Source organism: Coenobita brevimanus, chromosome 64, assembly GCF_032717465.1.
Source record: "Coenobita brevimanus isolate Jiangsu-jjx chromosome 64, ASM3271746v2, whole genome shotgun sequence".
Classification (NCBI taxonomy): domain Eukaryota; kingdom Metazoa; phylum Arthropoda; class Malacostraca; order Decapoda; family Coenobitidae; genus Coenobita; species Coenobita brevimanus.
The window spans coordinates 14561823-14583178 of NC_137017.1; the positions used below are offsets into that span (position 1 = coordinate 14561823).

The 21356-nt window shown below is 43.3% G+C and overlaps 1 protein-coding gene across 1 annotated transcript in view; it reads right to left on the reverse strand.

The window, feature by feature from the left end:
* The window catches only part of LOC145404649 (uncharacterized), a 392001-nt gene that overhangs the window by 204020 nt on the left and 166625 nt on the right, over window positions 1-21356 (reverse strand). Inside the window, exon 7 of the mRNA XM_080276173.1 lies at window positions 331-500. Within this exon, the coding sequence (XP_080132299.1) occupies window positions 331-500 (170 nt within the window). The remainder of the gene's footprint in view (window positions 1-330; window positions 501-21356) is intronic.

Below are 21356 nucleotides of genomic sequence, written 5' to 3' on the forward strand. Positions count from 1 at the left end.
AAAAAGACTGACTGACATTACAGAAAAAGTGGGCAACACTACATCAAATAAGTGGATGATAGGAACCCTCACCTACCACCATATGGATGGAAGCAAACATGACTATCAACATGCAACATGTTTTCTCAATGCTTTGGGGAGTCCAACAGCATCTTACTTTGATTGTTATGGACCTAGTTTAATCTTCAACAATTTTCTTATGAACTCTGTTTTACAGCACAGAATGTGAATGCTACATACCAGGAAAAATTTTCACTACAATATACAGTAGGCTTAAATCACACTGTACACTTACTGCCATTCTTAAACAAATCACTGGACACCACTTACTGTGGTGGATGTTGAGGCATTGCAGTAGTGACATTCACAGCTGGACGGAGGACAGGGATCAGCTGAAGTAGGTATATTCCTGGAAGAGCTTGAAGAGGACTGAGGGTCTGAAGCTTTTCCTCGACCTCCCACACACTCATCACATGGGCACTGTCCTCCACCTTCATCTCCTGATGATGAACAAAAGCAAAATACAATACAATCCCAGTTAAGTGGGATGATTAGGAAATTTACCTTCCTGGTTACTGGTTTTTCCCAGATATCTGACATATACTCTTACACAATGGCTACATCACTACAGTATACTGTATACAGTGCTCACCATTCATATCTGGGATAACATTAACAGTGATTCCAAGTGAAACATTATCCCCTCTTAAACACACCCCATGCATTTAGCACATATGCTTGCAGAGTCTCACAGTGGTGCAATGTGCACAAGGTAGGCCCATTTTGTTAAATATTATAGACTGTTTTCTTCATAGAATATGGAAAAATAATCTATCGATCCATCATCCAATCCTAGGTTGCCCCGTGACGAGCGGAAAAGCACAGGGTTAGGCAAGTTAGTCCTGACATTTAAGATGAGAGTGACCAGCCTCACTCAACCCTGAGTGGCATTATGTGAACAATAAACCCCAACCACACCACCCCTTGGATAGAAACTACACAGGCTCAATCCAAATGGAGTGCCTTAATTACCCACTAAATCACCAGGCACCATAATTTGGTTATATGATTAGCACCCAGCATTGTAAATGGTTTCCTGGTGTACAAGAAGCCATTTGGCCTGTGGCTCAGTGTAGAGTCACCCATAGGCAGAAAGAAGAGGAAAGAATGAAGGAAAGAAAGACTGAAGAGAGAGTGTAAAGTCACCCATAGGCAGAAGGAAGTGGAAAGAATGAGGGAAAGAAAGACAGAAGGGGAAGGAAGGACGTGAGGAAAGGGCAGACACCCAAAGTGGAACTACATCCAGTGAGTTGATGGTGAGTGCCCCCACCTACCCACAGAAACTGATTGAAAATTTTTTTGAACATATATTGGTGAAATGATATAGAAAAAAGGTGTTGTACTGTACAGCAGAATTATGAACTGTGTTCACATGTCAGCTGTGTAAATGGTCATGACCTGCCTGTTGGTCTGTTTCTTCCCCACCTGACCACCATCATTCCACCCTTCACTCACCACTCAGCTATTTTGTGGAAATTAATACATAGGAACTGCAAGCACAGTAATTTTGTCCAAGAAGGCACACCTTCATTCCTACTGACTAGATTTTCTTTTCTCTACCAGTGCAATGCATTCTATGATGAGTTAACACAAATTCATCTTAGAATGCATTTGCACTGGCTGAGAAGAGAAAATCTAGTTAATATGGATGAAGATTTGCTGGACAAAATTACTGTGCCTGCCATTCCTACAATTTTTTCTTTTTTTCTCAGCAAAACAATAGAGTGGCAAGGGGTGGAGTGGTGACAGTCATGTGGTGACGAAAATTAAACAAGTGGACTGTGGCAGTATACACAGCTGACATGTGAGCACAGGAGTCATGCTAATTCTACAGTACTGTACAACATTTCTCTTCATATCATCAGTTCACCAACAAATTTTCTTTATTGTTCCACCTTTTTATAAATAAAATATCATCATCATCTGGACCGCCTCTCCCACCTCAGGGCAGGGTGAGGAGTAGCAATGTCCGGACGGCCCAAATTTGCCCAATCCAATGGGCCACGCTTCTATTCACTCACCATTCAAGCCCCCGGAATCCTGGCTCTATCTGATATGCTAAAAACATTCACCACGTACTGTAGCTTCACATAAACGTATCCGACAAAGCCAATCCAGATGCTATCACATTATAAAGAGGTGCCAAATTGCCAAATCCATGATCATGCACTTCTCCTCACAATATTCATCCAGCCAGCCTGATCTCTTGTCAGTTCCCTAGCCTCACCGACTTCTAAACCTCTCTTCTTCACACGCTCATCCACCATATCCTCGGCCTACCTCGCCTCCTTCCTCCTTCAAATTCACTTCTCTCCACATGACCATACCATCTCAGTATACTCTTCAATTCTGGTGTCCACAGCCTCCTCACTCCACATCTTTCATGAATCACAATAATGAACAATATTTAACAAAGTGGACCTACCATGGTACTGTAAGACACTGCAAGCACATGTGTAATTAGAGTTGGTTTGTTCAGTAGAAAACCATACTGGTACCAAATAGTATTTTCAACTGCTGAAGAGTACATTTGTTTTTTCAATGGAATCTCACTATTCAAGAAAAATGTCTTGAGCTTGGGTCCCTAGGAACCTAGGACTTGATATCATAAATCATGGAACTTCCTACATTAAATTCTATCAATGTCTTGTAATGTCCATCTTTTTCAAAACTACTGCATATGTTCTGCTTCTATTTCATGGTAAGCATAATATGCATACATATAGTTTCCACTTTAGGCACTGTAGGGTGTAGAAACTGCTGTCTTTCACAACAACACAACAGCAAGAGAGCTTAGGTACTGACTGGCAGCATTAACCCCTAAAACGCGGGGCGTCGCATTTGCGACGCTCACCGAAAAGGACATAATGGCGGATCGTCGCGTTTGCGATTCGAGTTAATTCTGAATAAACGTGGGCAAGCAGGTTCAAGCTGGTATTGTCTATCAGTACTGCCACCCTTTAGCTACTATTAGCATAATTGCGACGCTCGCCGAAAAGGACATAATGGCGGATCGTCGCGTTTGCGATTCGAGTTAATTCTGAATAAACGTGGGCAAGCAGGTTCAAGCTGGTATTGTCTATCAGTACTGCCACCCTTTAGCTACTATTAGCATACTTGACCTTTGTACTACTGACCTCCGTTGTTGCCAAGTATCTTTTTTTTTACCCGTCCCCCCACCGCGGCCCGGCCACCCTGGCTGTGATATATGGCAGCGCGCTGACTGCTCAGAAATGTCAATCTGCGCTTTCCTCTCGCAAGCAGTTTATGCTAATTGGAAACGCTTGCTTCCCCAGTTGTCACACTAGCTTTTTTTCGCGCGGTTTGCCCCTGTTTAGCGTCAGTTTACCGCAGGCTTTCAAGGTGACATTATGTCGAATTCCAGCTCTTCCGAGTCAGTGCCTTCAAGCCCTCCGAAAAAGGGCTTTGTGACCTCTACCCCTTCTAAATCCTTACTAGGGAGTGCAAAGGGCCTGAGTGAGTCTGCAATAGGCCTAGAATTACTGAAAGCCTCTATGGACTACGGTAGTGATGTTGGTGTGTTGTCGAGCCTTGGAGAATCAGACATTTTATCGAGTGCTGAGTCTGAGGTGCAGGAAGAGTCAATTGCTGTGCCTAGTACCTCGTCAGGCAAGGCTCCAGTGCAGAAGGGAGTGGCGTATGGCAAGGGGACAAAGAGGAAGCGAATTGGTGACCCTGGTTCCCAGACATTGTTCTCTGCAGGCCGGCCATTGTCCCCAACCTCAGGTCAGGCCGCCGCCATACCGCCTCGCACCCCCAGCCCCATTCTTTCATCATCATCGTCTGCTGTGATTTCTCCAGAGTCTTTGGAGTATCCTTCACCATCTCGGAAGGGAAGTAGGCAAGCTGGTAGTCATAGAGGTTTCCGTAGGCCCCGTGTTCGTGCTGGCATGAGTAGAAAAGTGTCTCCTAGTGCTAAAATTAGTGGTAAGGTTTATCGCACTAGGCAACTCACCACCCAGCCTACTGTGAGTGACCTTGAACCTTCTCCCACTCTCCCCACCACGACCACAACCGCACATTCCCGACCTAACTCACCCACTGCCACACGGCCTGCCTCACCCTCTGACGCACCCACCCACTCCCAGCCTAGGCAGGGCACTCTGGATGCCTTCGTGTGGTCTGAGGGCTCTGATTTTGTGCCAGAGGATCTGCCCTTTGATTCAACTGGGTGTGGGATCCAGGCTGACTTCCCTGTCTCCGAGGGTGGTGAATGCTTGGACTACCTGTTGGCCTTCCTGGATGATGAAGTCAAGCAGCATATTTGTACCGAGACCAACAGGTACGAAGGACAATGTGCTGCAGTTCGTGAAGGTGAAGGTGCAACGGCATCCACGTCGCGGATGGCAGCATGGGTTCCTGTGACGATCTGGGAACTATTTGTATTCATCGGCTTGATGCTTCTCATGCCACATAACTGGAAGCACAAGCTCGAGGAGTACTGGAGTGCTGACGACCTTTGCCCCACACCCATCTTCAACAAGTACATGACTCGAGATCATTTCAGGCAACTCATGACGTACCTGCACTTCGCAGACAACGATGAGCCTTCCCAGACTGACCCCCTATGGAAAGTGAGGGAAATCCTGAACATGATCAAGGACAAGTTTATGATGTTCCTTCGGCCCTTCAAGAAAGCAGTGATCGACAAATCCTTGGTTTTGTTCAGGGGCCGTCTTCGGTTCGTGCAGTATATTCCTAGCAAACGCCACCGCTTTGGAATAAAGATTTTCGTGCTGTGCGACTGCAAGACGGGGTTCATCCTAGACTTCGTCATCTACACCGCCAGCAATGTGGACTTGGACAAGACCGAACCCCTTGGATTCTCTGGCTCTGTGGTGAAAGTGCTTCTGGAAAAGTACTTCGGCGGGAATCATGTCCTGTATACGGACAATTATTATACAGCACCGAAACTTGCCAAGTACCTTTCAGAGCACGGCGTCGGCTCCTGTGGCACTGTCAGGAGCAATAGGGCACACTACCCTGCCTTCTCCGAGGCTGCAAGATCAAAGCGGGGAGACGGGCACCTGAAGAAATCAGAGAAGATGCTGGCAACACGGTGGCACGAGAAAAGGATCGTCAATATGCTCACCACAGTACACAAGGGGGAAATCCAAGCCACAGGGAAGGTCGACAGAAGGACTGGCGAGCCTGTGATGAAGCCTGATGCTGTAATTGACTACAACGTCAATATGCGGCTGGTGGACAAGTCCGACATGATGATCAGAGAGATTGACTGCCTGAGGAGGAACCGGCGCTGGTACAGGAAGGTGTTCTTGCACTTGCCTGATATGTGTATGCTGAACACCTTCATCCTGTATAAGATCAAGAACAAGAAGCCAGCTAACTACTCTCTCAGGCGGTTTTCAAAGACTTGTGTCTACCAGCTGCTTCAGCATTTTGGGAAGGTACTGCCATCAGGTCGCAGATGCCACTCACAGACACCTCCAGACCGCCTACAGTGCCAGAACTACCTTCAGCGACACCGCTTGGAGCCACTGCCTAGCACTGCCAAGAGGGGGAAAGCACTGAGGAGGTGCTATGTTTGCAGCCACACAAACCAGCAAGAACGAACATTTAGACGCACCTCCTTCCAGTGCAAAGAGTGTCAGATTTCCCTGTGCACTTACCAGTGTTTCTTTGACTACCACAGCCTGAGTAGATATTGAAAATAAGGGTGGAAATATGTAAATAATACTGAGACTGACAGTGATACTAGTGCTTAGTTTTCTTGTACGTACTGACAGTGACAGTCAGTTGAGTGTAAATTAGTATATGTAGTCATAAAAGCACTGACAGTGACAGTGATTTCAGTGTAAATTATTGTACATAGTAATAATATAAGTATTGAGAGTGACAGTCACTCCAGTGTATGTTATGACAGTGACAGTTTGGTGTGTAGGAAATATTATTTTTATAAGTAATGACAGTGACAGTGATGAATTAGGCACTAAACTGACAGCGAGAGTGAAAGTGAGCGATAGAAATGAAGTGCAAGCAGCCGACAGGAACGAGAATAAAGTGACTGGCGTAAGACAGAATAAAAGCGTGCCACGGTGGTCTTTCTTATTCCCACTTCACAATACTGGTAGTGACAGTGATTTTTATGGCCGTAATAGTGACATGCGAGCCTTTAGGAAGTACTATGATGGAAAATAATGTAGTATATGTGTTTTTAGCTGTGAAAAGGGAAATGTTTGCTCAGTGACGGGAAGACCGCCGCCGCGCTGCATGTCGGCTGTTGATTTTAGCCTTATTTTCAGTGCTTATTATACAAATACGGATTTCAAACTACCTGTACGTTGTAGTATAAAGTGTACTGTGACAGACTGAGGCTGTGGTAGAGGAGAAACCGGGTTGCTGGACGTGTGAAAGTGAAGATTTTGTTACCCAACTTTGCAAGTCACCACAAGTCCTTGGGTAGTCCACGAAGGCTAAACACCTGTCTCTGGAGAAAGCTGAATGTAAGTACTATCTGCCATAAAAATTATAATGTTCTAGGGTTAATCTCTGATTTTTGGCAAATATTTTCTTACAGGTACTCAGACCGCGATACAACCCCACCACACGGGGGGGGTCAGCTGTTGACGGCCGTGCTTTAGGGGTTAAGCAGACTGGTGATTTGTGGAGGTGTGGAGGGTGACCAAATTAGAGGAAGGGAAATAGGGGGGAGAGAAGGGCTGCAATGGGGATTACTGTAACTAGGAAAAGACCTTGACCAGAAATGCCTTCATCTCACATTCCCTGACTTCACCTAGTCTCAGGCAACACATGATTATCCCATGGACTGACAGGCATTCAAAGTGGCACACAGTTATATTTTCACTGATATTTTAGCCAGGAGGGGGTTCGTGATAGCCAATACCCTCTTCAGGCACAAAATAATCCACAGATATACATGGTGAGTGATGAGAAGGGTGGATGGTGAACTGAATAAAAGGAAGGCAATGATTGATTGTGTGTGTGCGGATGAAACGATGCGAAGATGTGTAATGGCTGCAAGAGTATATAGAGGTTGGGGAAGTGGACTTTCTGATCACCACTGGGTGGTGGTCAGATTCAAGGTCCAAGTAAAATGGAGAAATAAAAGGAGGGAAGGATGGGAGGAAGGAGTAGACGTAAGGAGAGTGGAAAAGTTACAAGAGGATGAGAAAAAAGGCAGAATTTAAGAAAGTAGTGGAGGAATGATTGGGTAAATATGGACTGGAGCAGATGAGGGATGTGGAAGGTGTGTGTAAGATATTCACCGAGGAAATATGTGCAGCATGTGAGGTGGTGTGTGGGGTGAAGAGAAGACGAAAGGGGGTGCAAGGAACAGCATGGTGGACTGAAGAGGTGAGACATGCTGTGGCACAAAGAAAGCAAATAATGAATAGATGAGAAATAGGGGTGTTGAGGAAGTTGAGAGATGGAAGAGAGAGCTATATGTACTGTTGAAAGAAAGAGAGAGGTGAAAAGATTAGTAAGAGAGAGTAAGAAGAGAGTGGATGCGGAATTTCCAAGGAATTTGAGTGTCAAGTGGAGGGAATGTAAGAAAATGTTCTGAAAAGAGGTAAAGAAAGTCAGAAAGGGTGGCAATAAAGTTAGCAGGGGAGTGAAACATAACAATGGTAAATTACTAGTGGAGAAGAGAGAAAAAGTGAGCAGATGGAGAGAACACTTTAAGGAATTGTTGAACATAGAGATTGAAAGTAATGTGAGTATAAGTGGCTGGGGAATGGCTGGGAGAAGGAGGGAGGTGAGAAGACAGGAAGAAATCAGTAGGATGGAAGTTGTGGAAGCACTGAAGAAAGTCAAAATGAGGAAAGCCTCAGGAATTGATGGAGTGTGTGGTGAAATGCTGAAGCGTGGAGGAGAGGTAGTAGTAGAATGGATGTGGAAGATGTGCAGATTTGCTTGGGAGGAAGGTAGAGTCCTAGATGACTGGAAGTCAGGTATAATTACTCCCTTGTACAAAGAGAAAGGGGAAAAAGAAGTGTGTGGTATTCATAGGAGCATTGGTCTTCTTAGTGTAATAGGAAAAGTATGCGGTAGGATACTTATTGACAGAGTTTGGGAAATAACAGAGGAATTAGTTGGAGAAGAACAGGGAGGCTTTAGGAGGGGAAGAGGTTGTGTAGATCTGATATTCATTCTTAGATCTTTAGTGGAAAAGTTTCTAGAGAAGGGAAAGAAGTTGTATGCGGCCTTCATGGTTTTGGAGCAAGCATAGGACAGGGTGGATTGACAAGGATTGTGGAAAGTATTAAGAACATATAGAGTACATGGGAAGTTGTTGAATGCTGTGAAGAGTATGTATGAGGGTGCTAAGGCTGCAGTGCGTGTGGATAGTGAACTGAGTGACTTTTTCTATTTGAAGGTTGAGTTGAAACAGGGATGTCATGTCTCCATGGTTGTTCAATCTGTATATGGATGGGGTTATAAAAGAGATACAAAGTAGGGCAGTGGATGTTGGAGTGGCCCTAGTGAGAGAGAGCAGTGTTTAGAAACTCCCTGTACTGTTGTTTGCTGATGATACTGTGTTGTTAAGTGAAGACGAAGGAGAGCTGAATGGCTTGGTGGATGAGTTTGGGAGAGTGTGTAAGAAACGGAATATAAAGGTGAATGTAGGGAAGAGTAAAGTTATGGTCTTCGAGAGAGGTGAAGTTAGTGAATGTAGAGTGTGGTTGGATGATGAGGATATAGAAAATGTGAGTACATTTTAGTACTTGGGAAGTGTGATGAGTAAGGATCGAAGTTTGGAGGGTGAAGCGCTTGAAAGGATACAGCAAGGATGAAAGGTTGCTGGTTCGTTGAAAGCAGTGATAAGAAACAAGGAAGTAAGCATGGAAGTGAAAAAGTTATTACATGACAGTATTGTGATACCAACTCTAATGTATGGAAGTGAAGCTTGGACCTTGTTGAGGGGACACAAGTCAAGAGTGACAGCAGTGGAAATGAGTTATTTGAGAGGAGCCAGTGGAGTCATATGGAGAGACAGAATGACAAATGAGGATGTGAAGGAGTGTTGTTGTGTGGATGAGGATGTCATAGGAAGCATTAGGAAAAACACACTGAGCTGGTTTGGACATGTTGAGAGGATGGACAGTGAGAGACTGATGAGGAAAGCGTATGTGAGTGAGGTGGAGGGGGAAAGAGGGAGGGGAAGGCTAAGGATGAGATGGAGGGATGAGTGGAGAGGTATATGAGAGAGGGGGGTGTGAATTGGGAGCAGGGCAGTGAAATGGCAAGGGAGAGGGTGACGTGGAGGCAATTTGTTTGTGGCCACCCCGAATGGGATTGAGGCGTCTGGCGATAGATAGATAGATACTTTAACAGAGCCATGGTCCAGCATCCGGACAATGAACACGTCCAGGTACTGAGCATCTGGATGAATGAGGTACTGTACTGTATACCGTACCATCTGATTACTGCAGCGAATGTATGATACAGTACAGAACTGCAATGGTGGTGAAATATCGTTGCTGCAATCTGGACTAATGTCTGAGATATCGGAAAAAGTCCACATCAGCAGGGCGAAGCCCAGATTTCACTTTTATCAGATTTTCACATTTTTCAGAATGTATTGGGCCCCAATTACTCCATTATAATGAGGTTTTACTGTATAGATATTAGTAGTATTAAGTAAAGACTTTGATGCAATCCCCTGATGCAAACTAATTGCCAAGATATACAACACAAATATTAAGAGCAAACCAAATGCTGGCTCGCCAACTATTTATCTGGTAAACACACCCATGTTACATTCCAGGGCAAGTCATCACGAACATGAAAGTTCCCTAACGGTGTTCCACAGGATTCTGTTATCTCACCCACACACTTTAGCCTATACTTGAATGACAAACCATCACCTCAGCCACCCAAAAACATTTCCTCATATGCAGATGACATCACCATAATACACCCATACACCGATTTCCGACGCATCCATAGCTGGTGATTTGCTAGACTGAACAAAAGACATGGGGGAACATTCCCACAATCCAAACAGCCATCGATTTCCTATCCTGAACACTCCACCCCTCCCTAGGTATGAAATAAGCATGTCTGAATGGGATGTGGTGGTGCACATGGCTCTCTCTGTCCTCCCTCCATCCCCTCTCTTCACCACCGATCCCTCCTCCATTCCCCACCACGCTCAGCACTGCCAGGCGTCTCCCTCTCCATCCTCCTGCCCTCCCCCACCACCAGTTGTCTAACTCCCCATCCCCCCACCCTCCCCCACCCAAGCTTGTCTCCCAAGTGTGTGTGTGTGTGTGTGTGTGTGTGTGTATGTATTTACCTAATTGTGATATACAGGAAATGAGCTACGCTCTTGGGGTCCCATCTCTGTCTCTCAATAAGTCAAATTTAGCTTTAAACTCATTTAAGTTTTTAGACTGGACGATCTCTTTGTCCAGGCTATTCCACAGGTCTATACATCTATAAGGAAAACTATATTTCTTGATATCCTTCAAACAGCTTCGTTTCTTCAGTTTCGTTCTGTGTCCTCTTGTTACGCTCTTATCCCATAAAAACAGATCATCTTTGTCAATTTTATCTACTCCCACAATGGTCCTCAACACTGCAATCATGTCTCCCCTCTTTCTCCTTTCTTCTAAGGAAGGCAAATCCAGCTTTTCCAGCCTCTCTCTGTACGACAGATCTGCCAGACTGGGGACCATTTTGGTTGCTGTTCTTTGTATCCTCTAAATCTTGTTTATATCTTTCTTTTTGTGTGGGGACCAAACTACTGCTGTATATTCTAACCTGGGGCAAATGTGTGATTTTCAGGTGACAAACTGTCCTGGACCAGCACTCCCAAATCTTTCTTTTCTCTCGCTTTTGTGATTGGTTCATTACCAATCAAATAATTCAATGATGGCCTCTTGGTAATTTTACCCATTTCCAATTTTTTACATTTCTTTACATTAAATTTCATTTCTCACATCCAGCTCCAAATGTGTATCCTATCCAGATCCTACTGCAGCATTTTACAATCCTCCTCAACCTCTACCTTCCTCAAGATCTTTGCATCATCAGCAAACAGACTTGCATAACTGTTCACTCCATCTACCATAACATTTACATAAATCAGAAACATTACTGGCACCAACACCGAGCCCTGTGGGACTCCACTTGTTACTTTCCTCCATCCAGACATCCTATGCTTTATTACTGTCCTCATTTGTCTGTCTCTCAAAAAGTCTCATCCATTCCAGGAGGTTCCCCTTCAGTCCTCCTATATATTCTAGTTTCCACATTAGTCTCTTATGAGGTGCATTGTCGAAGGCCTTCTCTAAGTCTAAGTACACATAATCCACCCAACATTCTCTCTCATGTAGCACGTCAATCGCTCGAGTAAAAACTCAACAAGTTGGAAACACATGACCTTCCAATTCTAAATCCAAACTGACTTTCTGCAAAAATATTAATCTCTTCCAGATATTTTATCCAACTATCTTTCAGAATTCTTTCGCACAATTTTGCGACCAAGCTGGTTTGGGACACTTGTCTATAAATCAGGGGTTCTTCCCTGTTTCCTCCCTTATAAATTGGTACCATATTTGTCCTCTTGCATTCTTGAGGCACTTTCCCCTCTTCCAGAGAACACACAATTAAGCTGTGAATCTTATCCACCAGTTGTTTTCTGCATTCCTTCAGTACCCAATTAGAGATTCCATCTGGTCCTGGGGCTTTCCTTACATCCTGAGTTTCCAGTAATTTATACACTTCCGGTACTTCCACTTTTATATCTTTTATCACTACATTTCTAGTCACTCACGCCCCTTCCACAAACTCTTTTTCATCTGTGAAAACTAATTGGAAACACTCGTTCATTATTTCTGCTTGCATTGCTGCATCTTTATAGACCTCTCCTTCTACTTTCAGTTTGGTGATTCCTTCCTTTTGTTTCAATTTGCCATTGACAAATCTATAAAACAGTCTGGGTTCGTCCTTACATTTGTCTATTATACCTTTTTCAAAATTCCTTTCTTTCTCTCTACATATTCTTGTGTATTCATTTCTAGTTCTTCTATATTCCTCCTTTGTTCTGTCGTTACCTCTCTTTCTCCATTTGTTCCACGCCATATCTCTCTCTTTTTCCGCTATCATACACCTTCTATTAAACCACTCCTTTTTCCTGTTTTCTTTTGCCCTTACTCTTGGCACAAATTTTTCCACTCCTGAATTATAGAGGCCTAGAAAAATATCCCACTTCTTCTATATCTCTCTTGATTTTCTGAATTTTCTCCAATCGGCATTTTCAAAAAATTTTCTCAAACCTGTAAAGTCTGCATTCCCAAAGTTGTATCTTCCCTGTCTATAAAGCTCGTCTCTTGCCTCCACGTTCCCTGTTATCATCTGGAACTCAATGACCACATGATCACTTTTTTCAATAGGACACAGATATTCCAATGATTCTATTACATTGGTTCTTTGGTAAACAGTAAGTCTAGTCTTGCTGGTGTGTCCTTACCTCGGAACTGTGTCATTTCTTTGACCCATTGTGTCATCACATTGTTCATTGTTATACTTAATAATGTACTGCCCCACAAATCTTCGCTGCCTTCTGAGTTCCATTTCTCCCAATTCACCTCTTTATAATTGAAGTTACCCATTAAAATTATGTTGTCGCTTTTCTCAATCATCTTCTGTAAATAATTAGCCATGTCTGACCACATTTCCTGGTATTCATCATCACTACATGCTCTTGTCTTAAGGCAGGGGTCGGCAACCTTTTGAACATGGTGTGCCAATTTATAATTAATGCCAATTTTTGCGCCACTTTGCGTGTCAGGTAAGATTTTTTAACACTGTAGCGACAGTGTTAACTGATTTGGTAAGAAAGGATATGTCCACCTCTCTCTCTCTCTCTTTCTCTCTCTGCATTTTCAATATTTTCTCTGTTACACTGGATCACGTTGAGTGCCATAGTATAGCACTTCACGTGCCAAGTCTGGCACGCCTGCCTAGGGTTGCCGACCCATCTTAAGGGAAACATACACTACTGCCATATATATCTCTTGCTATTCTCTCTAGTTTCTAGTTTCATATTTATCACTTCAGCCCTGCCTTCTCCCATTTCCACGGTATCTACATTCATGTTGTTCTTCACTGCTATCATCACTCCTCCTCTTGTTTTATCATTTCTGTCTATTTTCCACAGTTTGTATTTACCATTTCCCATATGAACATCAATATCTTCTCTTAGTTTGGTCTCTACAAAGCACATAACATCAGGTTCATGTACCCTCAAAAAATCGTTGATTTCTAGCCTTGCCGATATTTAACCATCAACATTAGTATGTGAGTACGTTTAAGTACTTGGGTAGTGTGATGAGTAAGGATGGAGGTCTGGAGGGTGAAGTGCTTGAAAGGGTACAGCAGGGAAGAAAGGTTGCTGGTTCTTTGAAAGCAGTGATAAGAAACAGGGAAGTGAGCAGGGAAGTGAAAAAGTTACTGTAAGACAGTACTGTGATACCAACTCTACCGTATGGAAGTGAAGCTTGGACGTTGTAGGAAGGACACAAGTCAAGAGTGAGAGCAGTGGAAATGAGTTATTTAAGAGGAGCCTGTGGAGTCACATGGACAGACAGGCTGACGAATGAGGATATAAAGGAGCGTTGTGGTGTGGATGTGGATGTGATAGGAAGCGTTATGAGGAACACACTGAGGTGGTTTGGCCATGTGGAGAGGATGGACGGTTAAAGACTGACGAAGAGAGTGTATGTGAGTGAGGTGGAGGGGGAAAGAGGGAGGGGGAGGCCGAAGATGAGATGGAGGGAGGGGGAGGCCGAGGATGAGATGGAGGGATGGGGTGGAGAGGTATATGAGAAAGGGGGGTGAGTTGGGAGCAGGGCAGCGAAATGGCGGGGGACAGGGCGACTTGGAGGCGAATTGTTTGTGGCCACTCCAAACGGGATTGAGGCGTCTGGCAATAGATAGATAGATAGACATTAGTATATGCCACCTTCCAATTGTTTTTGATGGTTTTTATACCCTCTTTTCTCCTTCTCTCTGCCGGTACCACTTCCTTAATTTCTGATCCATGACTCTCCAATAAAACAATGTCTTCTCTTCCTCCATTCTCTGCTCGTGCTTTACCTTTCCTTCCTTTACTAAGTCCTTCACTTTAGCTCCTTCTTCCTCGTTTGCATCTATCCTTATCCAAACATTTTTGAACCCTTCCTTGTCTGATAATTTCCATGTTCTACTAATAATTTTGTTTACTGTTGCCCGAGACTTAAACTTTACCTTCAATGGCCTTTGCCCATCCTTCCTCGTACTATCCTAACCTAAACACCTCTTCAATCCTTTCTTGAGCTTCATTGTTCTCCTCCATGACTACTGATATTATTTCTTTAACCTTACTCAGTTTTCTCTTTCTCTTTCTGTTCTTATTGTCATACATTTTTCTTTAACTCCTGAAACTATTACACATTTTCTCTTATCTGCTACATCCCTAACTAAAAACTCTCTACTTCTCAGCACCTAACCACTCCCTCTCCACCTTCTCCTTGCTTTGTTGTTGTATAATCTCTTTTCAAATTTACATTTCCCTCTTCCTGAATTATCATCCACCCCTTATGTTGCTCCTTGATTTCTTTAATGTGCTCATCCTGTATTCTTGATTTGGATTCATACTCATCTAGTTTGCTTTTCATCCTGTCTCTTTCTTCGTCCAACCTCTTATTCTCCCTCTTAAGCTGTTTTATTTAATTTAAGGCTGATTCATTGCTTACTTTTAATTCAGTAACTTCTCCTTCTTGTTCGTCACTACGTGTACAAATTTTTTCCAGTTTATTTTGCAGACATTTTATTTCGTTTTCCTGCTCTATGGTCCGTTCCTGGAACTCTTTAATTACTGCCCATACCTTTTTTATCTCCTGGACATTCCTCTCTGCTGTTTTCTCCACACCTGCTATTCTTGTTTGGTTCAACTTAATACTTCCATTTCCCACATCCTCTTCAGAGAAGCCCTCGAACTCTCTCTTGCCACTTGTAAACATTGCACCGTCCCTTTCCGCCATGAATCAACCACATGGAGACTTTCTATTTTCACTATATCTTGTTTTTATGACCGAATCCGCGATTTTTTAACTACAGTACAATCCCTGCTATCCGGTATCCAGACAAACGGAATACTCAGAAAAACGGGAAAATTCAAGGGCTGGTAAAAACGTCAGTAAGTTTTAACTGTGCGCCATTTTGAATGGACCGCCAAACCGCCGTTTTATCGTGTCACGTGAGGCTGGGTGAAGTCGGACTAAGTGAGGTGAAAGCATTTCTGGCTAATGTAAATCCCTAGTAAATCCTCTTAACCAGCCCTCCTCTTCCCTCTTTCCCCTACTTGAATTCAGTCATCCTCCACAATATCCACAAATCACCAGTCTGCTTTTTACCACCAGACAGTAAACAAAGCTCTCTTGCTGCTGTGTTGCTCTGATGGACGGTAATTTCAACAATCCAAAATGCTAACTAAACGTAAGCCTGTCATGCTTACCTTGAATCAGAAGTTGGACATATGCAATAGACTTGAAAAAGGCAAACATTATAAAACATTGATGACCGAATATAATGTAGGAAATCCAATGATTTATGATATCATGGCCCAAGCATCCAAGCTCAATGAATTTTTCATGAAAAGCGAGACAAGTAAGTCCATTGAAAAAAGGCATACTCTTCATCATTTGAGTGGTTTTGCTTAGAAAGATCTAGGGGAGCACCTATTTCTGGTCCTCTTATACAAGAAAAAGCAAGAAAGTTTCACAGTAAAATGAATACAGAAGTCGAATGTGATTTCAGTATTGGATGGTTAAATCGTTTCAAAGACAGGCATGGAATTTGTAAACCAGACATCTCGGGAGAGAGCAAATCAGCAAACGCCGGTGTTTTTCTTCCTAACGGACCGACTCTAACTTGCACCACATAAATTCATCTTAGAACGCATGTGTGCTGGTAGAAATGAAAAAAAAAACTTAATAGGAATGAAGGTTTACTCTGTTGGATGAAAAAAAAAAAATAATATGCTTGCACTTCATATGTACGTCATATATTTTATTTTGTGCAAAACAGCTGATTGGCAGGTGAAAGGTGGAACGGTGGTCAGTCGGGGCCGGGACCGTAAACAAGGCTTGTGTGGGGGCACAGATGTGATAATTCTAAAGTGCAGTCTTAACATCAGTTCACCAATAAATGTTCAAGATTTTATTTCTTTATTTTTCCACTTTTATGAGTATAGTACATACAACGAATACTTCGGTAGTTAACAGAATGGTGCAAAACAGATAGTGGCGGAATGGTGGCGGTCAGTTGGGGCCGGGACCATAAACAAAATTGATGTGGGGGCACAGGTGTCATGATAATTTCTATCTATCTATCTATCTATCTATCTATAGCCCAATGCCCTAATCCCGCAAAGGGTGGCCGCAGACAAAACGCCTCCAAGTCACTCTGTCACCCACCATTTGACTACCCTCCCCCCAACTAACCACCCCCTCCCTCATATACCTCTCAACTTCATCCCTCCACCTCATCCTCGGTCTACCCCTCCCTCTCCTTCCCTCCACCTCACCTACATACACCCTCTTAGTCAGTCTTTCATTCTCCATTCTCTCCATATGTCCAAACCACCTCAGTGTATTTCTCCTAATCTTCTCAACCACATCCACATCCACCTCACAACGTTCCTTCACTTCTTCATTCGTCAACCTGTCCCTCCAAGTCATTCCACATGCTGCTCTCAAGTAACTCAATTCCACTGCTCTCACTCTTGACTTGTTCCCCTCTTGCAAGGTCCATGCCTCGCTTCCATACGTAAGGGAAGGGATCACAATGCCATCATGCAGTGACTTCTTAACTTCCATACTCATCTCCCTATTTCTCATCACTGCTTTCAGTGTACCAACAACCTTCCTTCCCTGCTGTACCCTTTCACGTACTTCATCCCCCAAAGTTCCATCCTTACTCATCACACTACCCAAGTACTTGAATGCACTCACATTCTCCATATCCTCACCATCCAACATCACTGCACACTCTGTGACTTCATTCCTCTCAAACACCATAACTTTACTTTTGTTTACATTAACTTTCAGCTTCCTCCTCCTACACACTGTCCCAAATTCATTCACCAAACCTTGCAACTCCCATTCATCTTCACTCAACAATACTGTATCATCAGCAAACAGCAACACCGGAAGCTTCCAAATCTCACCCTCATTCAGTAGGGCCAGCCCCACATCCACTGCCCTACCTTGCACCTCCTTTACAACCCCATCCATATATATATTAAACAGCCATGGAGACATCACACACCCCTGTTTCAGTCCCAAATTGAGATCAAAGAACTCACTCAGCTCACCATCCACTCGCACCATAGCCCTAGCTCCCTCGTACATACTCTTCACAGCACTCACAATTTCCCCTCCACTCCATATATTCTTAATACCTTCCACATATCTTGCCTATCTATTCTGTCATAAGCTTTCTCCAAGTCCACGAAGGCAACATACACTTTCCTTCCCTTCTCTAGATACTTCTCTACTAAACATCTTGGAACAAATATCTGATCTACACACCCTTTTCCCTTCCTAAATCCCCCTTGTTCTTCTCCAACTAGCTCCTTTGTCATATGCCTAACCCTATCAATGAGTATTCTACCATATATTTTACCAGTCACACTAAGAAGGCAAATACCCCTATGGTTACCACATACTTCTCTCTCCCCTTTTCCTTTGTACAGAGGAACAATTATACCTGATTTCCAGTCCTCTGGAACCCTTCCCTCTTCCCAAGCCAATCTACACAACTTCCACATCCACTCCACAACAATCTCACCCCCATACCTCAGCATTTCACCACACACTCCATCAATTCTTGGTGCCTTTCCCAGCTTAATCTTCATCGCTTCCACTACTTCTGCCCTACTGATCTCTTCCTCCCTCCTCTCATCTCTTCTTCTCCCAGCCATTCCCCAACCACTTATACTCACACTGCTCTCACTCTCTACATTCAACAAATCCTCAAAGTGCTCCTTCCATCTCCTCAATTTCTCTCTCTTCTCCACCAACAATCTATTATTCCTATCTTTCACTCCCCTATTATTTCCCCTTTCACACTGCCTTACTTTCTTTACCTCCTTCCAAAACAATTTCTTACTCTTCCTCCATTTCACACTCAGATTCCTCCCAAACTCTTCATCCACTTTCTTCTTACTCTTCTTCACCAGTCTCTTAACCTCCCTTCTCCTGCTCACATATACCTCTCTCTTCTCTCTCTCATCTTCTCCCCTACCTCTACTCGCCAACCATTCACCATATGCCTTCTTCTTTTGTTCCACAGCTCATTTCACCTCATCATTCCACCATGCTGTCCCTTGCACACCCTTGCATCTCCTCCTCACTCCACAAACTGCCTCACATGCTGCGCCTATCTCTTCCGTGAATATCTTACATACGTCTTCCACCCCTTCCATCTGCTCTAGCTCATACCTTCCCAATCTTTCTTCCACTATGCTCTTATACTGTCATTTTCTCACTATCTTGCAATTTCTCCATTGATCTCACAGGAGCTGCTTCCTCCTGTCTTCCCCTTCGCCTCCTCAACCACTTTCTTTGCATCTTTACCTTGGCCATCACTAAGTGATGGTCCGAGACTCCATTCCCCCACCCTCTCCACACTCTTGCATCCAACACTTGTCTTCTCATTCGCTCATCCACACACACGTAGTCTATCATTGCCTTTCGTTCAACAAGTTCACCATCCATCCTCCTCATTACTCTCCATGTATACCGGTGGATCATCTTATGCCGAAAGTAGGTGTTGGCTATTGCCAACCCCTTACAAGCACAGATGTCCACCAAAACACTACCATTCCCATCTACTTCAGCTGGCACACCCCACTGACCAACCACTCCATCCACTCGTACATTCCCAACTTTGCCATTCATGTCTCCAATCAACAGCACTCTCTCGCTCCTTTCAAACTTGTCCATACAGGCTTCAACTCTCGCCCAAAACTCACCTTTCACTCTTGCCACTCGATCCTCTGTTGGAGCATACACACATACAATTTACCAATAAATATTCAGGATTTTATTTCTTTAGTTTTCCACATTTATGAGTACAGTACATACAAGAAATTATTTGGTAGTTAACATAATGGACTTGTGCATTTTGCAGTACTGCAAGGCATTGCATGCACTTGCATTATGACCATGGTGTGTATTTACAAGGCAATATTTCAGGTGGAATCTCTTAGTGTGGTCCCTGATGTGAGTGGTGAGTAACTGAATTGTATTTACTGCTGTGATAATTATCGCATTTGTATAGATTTGAATATCGGAACTACGGGAAAATTCTGTAACCGGGAAGGTAAATTCCTCAAGCCGCCTGGTTAACTGGGATTGTACTGTACTGTTCGATGGGACCACCACTCACGCACTCATTAACATAATCACAAATAGGCTGGTCTTCTTTTCGTTGCTGATTCAGCGATTATTTCCCCATGATCCAGTAAGAGCTCCGTCTCTGTCAACGACCTGTGTATGTGTGTGTGTGTGTGTGTGTGTATTTACCTATTTGTAGTATACAGGAATTGAGCAATGCTTGTGTTGTCCTGTCTCCATATCCACATTTATCTAGTCTACCTTTGCACACATGAATGCTTTTCTCCTACACAACCTTTTCCTCTAAGTTGTTCCAAATACTTATGTATTTACCTAATATACCTAATTGTGATATACACGAAATGTGCTATGCTCGTTAGTTCCCGTTGCTGTTTCTCAGTAAGTCAAATTTAGCTTTAAACTCGTTTAAGTTTTTAGACTGGACGATCTCTTTGTCCAGGCTATTCCATAAGTCTACACTTCCGTAAGGAAAGCTATATTTCCTGATATCCTTCAAGCAGCTTGACTCTTTCAATTTCATTCCGTGTCCTCTTGTTGCTCTCTTATCCCATAAAAACAGATCTTCTCAGTCAATTTTATCTACTCTCACCACAGTCCTGAACACTGCAATCATGTCTCCCCTCTTTCTCCCTTCCTCTAAGGAAGGCAAATCCAGCTTTTCCAGCCTCTCTCTGTATGACAGATATGCCAGACTGGGGAACATCTTGGTTGCTGTTCTTTGTATTCTCTCAATCTTGTTTATATCTTTCTTTTTGTGTGGGGACCACACTACCGCCGCATATTCTAACCTGGGGCGGATCATGGCCACTATCAATTTTTTCATCATCTCCTCATCCATATAATGAAATGCCACTCTTTATGTTACTCAAGAGTTTATATCTCTAACTATCTTGTTAATGTGTTTTTCAGGTGACAAACTATCTTGGACCAGCACTCCCAAATCTTTCTTTTCTCTCATTTTTGTGATTAATTCACTACCCAACAAATAATTCAGTGATGGTCTCCTGGTACTTTTACCCATTTCCAATATTTTACATTTCTTTACATTAAATTTCATTTCCCACGTCTGGCTCCAATCATGAATCCTATCCAGATCCTCCTGTAGCATTTTACAATCCTCCTCAACCTCTACCTTCTCAAGATCTTTACATCATCAGCAAACAGACTTGGATAACTGTTCACTCCATCTACCATAACAATTGAGTAAAACAGGAACATTACTGGTGCCAACACCGAGCCTTGAAGGACTCCACTTGTTACTTCCCTCCATCCAGACATCCTATCCTTTATTACTGTCCTCATTTGTCTGTCTCTCAAAAAGTCTCTCATCCATTCCAGGAGTTTCCCCTTCAGTCCTCCTATATATTCTAGTTTCCACATTAGTCTCTTATGAGGTACCTTGTCAAAGGGCCTTCTCTAAGTCTAAGTACACACAATCCACCCAACATTCTCTCTCCTGTACCAAGTCAATCGCTCTTGAGTAAAAGCTCAACAAGTTGGAAACACATGACCTTCCACTTCTGAATCCAAACTGACATTCAGCCAAAATATTAATCTCTTCCAGATATTTTATCCATCTGTCTTTCAGGATTCTCTCACACAATTTTGCAACCATGCTGGTTAGAGACCATCTCTCTCCCTTATAAACTGGTACCGCATTTGTCCTCTTCCATTCTTGTGGCACTTTCCTCTCTTCCAGAGAACACACGATCAAACTGTGAATTTTATCCGCCAGTTGTTCTCTGCATTCCTTCAGTACCCAATTAAAAATTCCATGTGGTCCTGGGGCTTTCCTTACACCTTGAGTTTCCAGTAATTTATACACTTCCTGTACCTCCACTTTTACATCTTTTATCACCAGTACATTTCTAATCGCTCCCT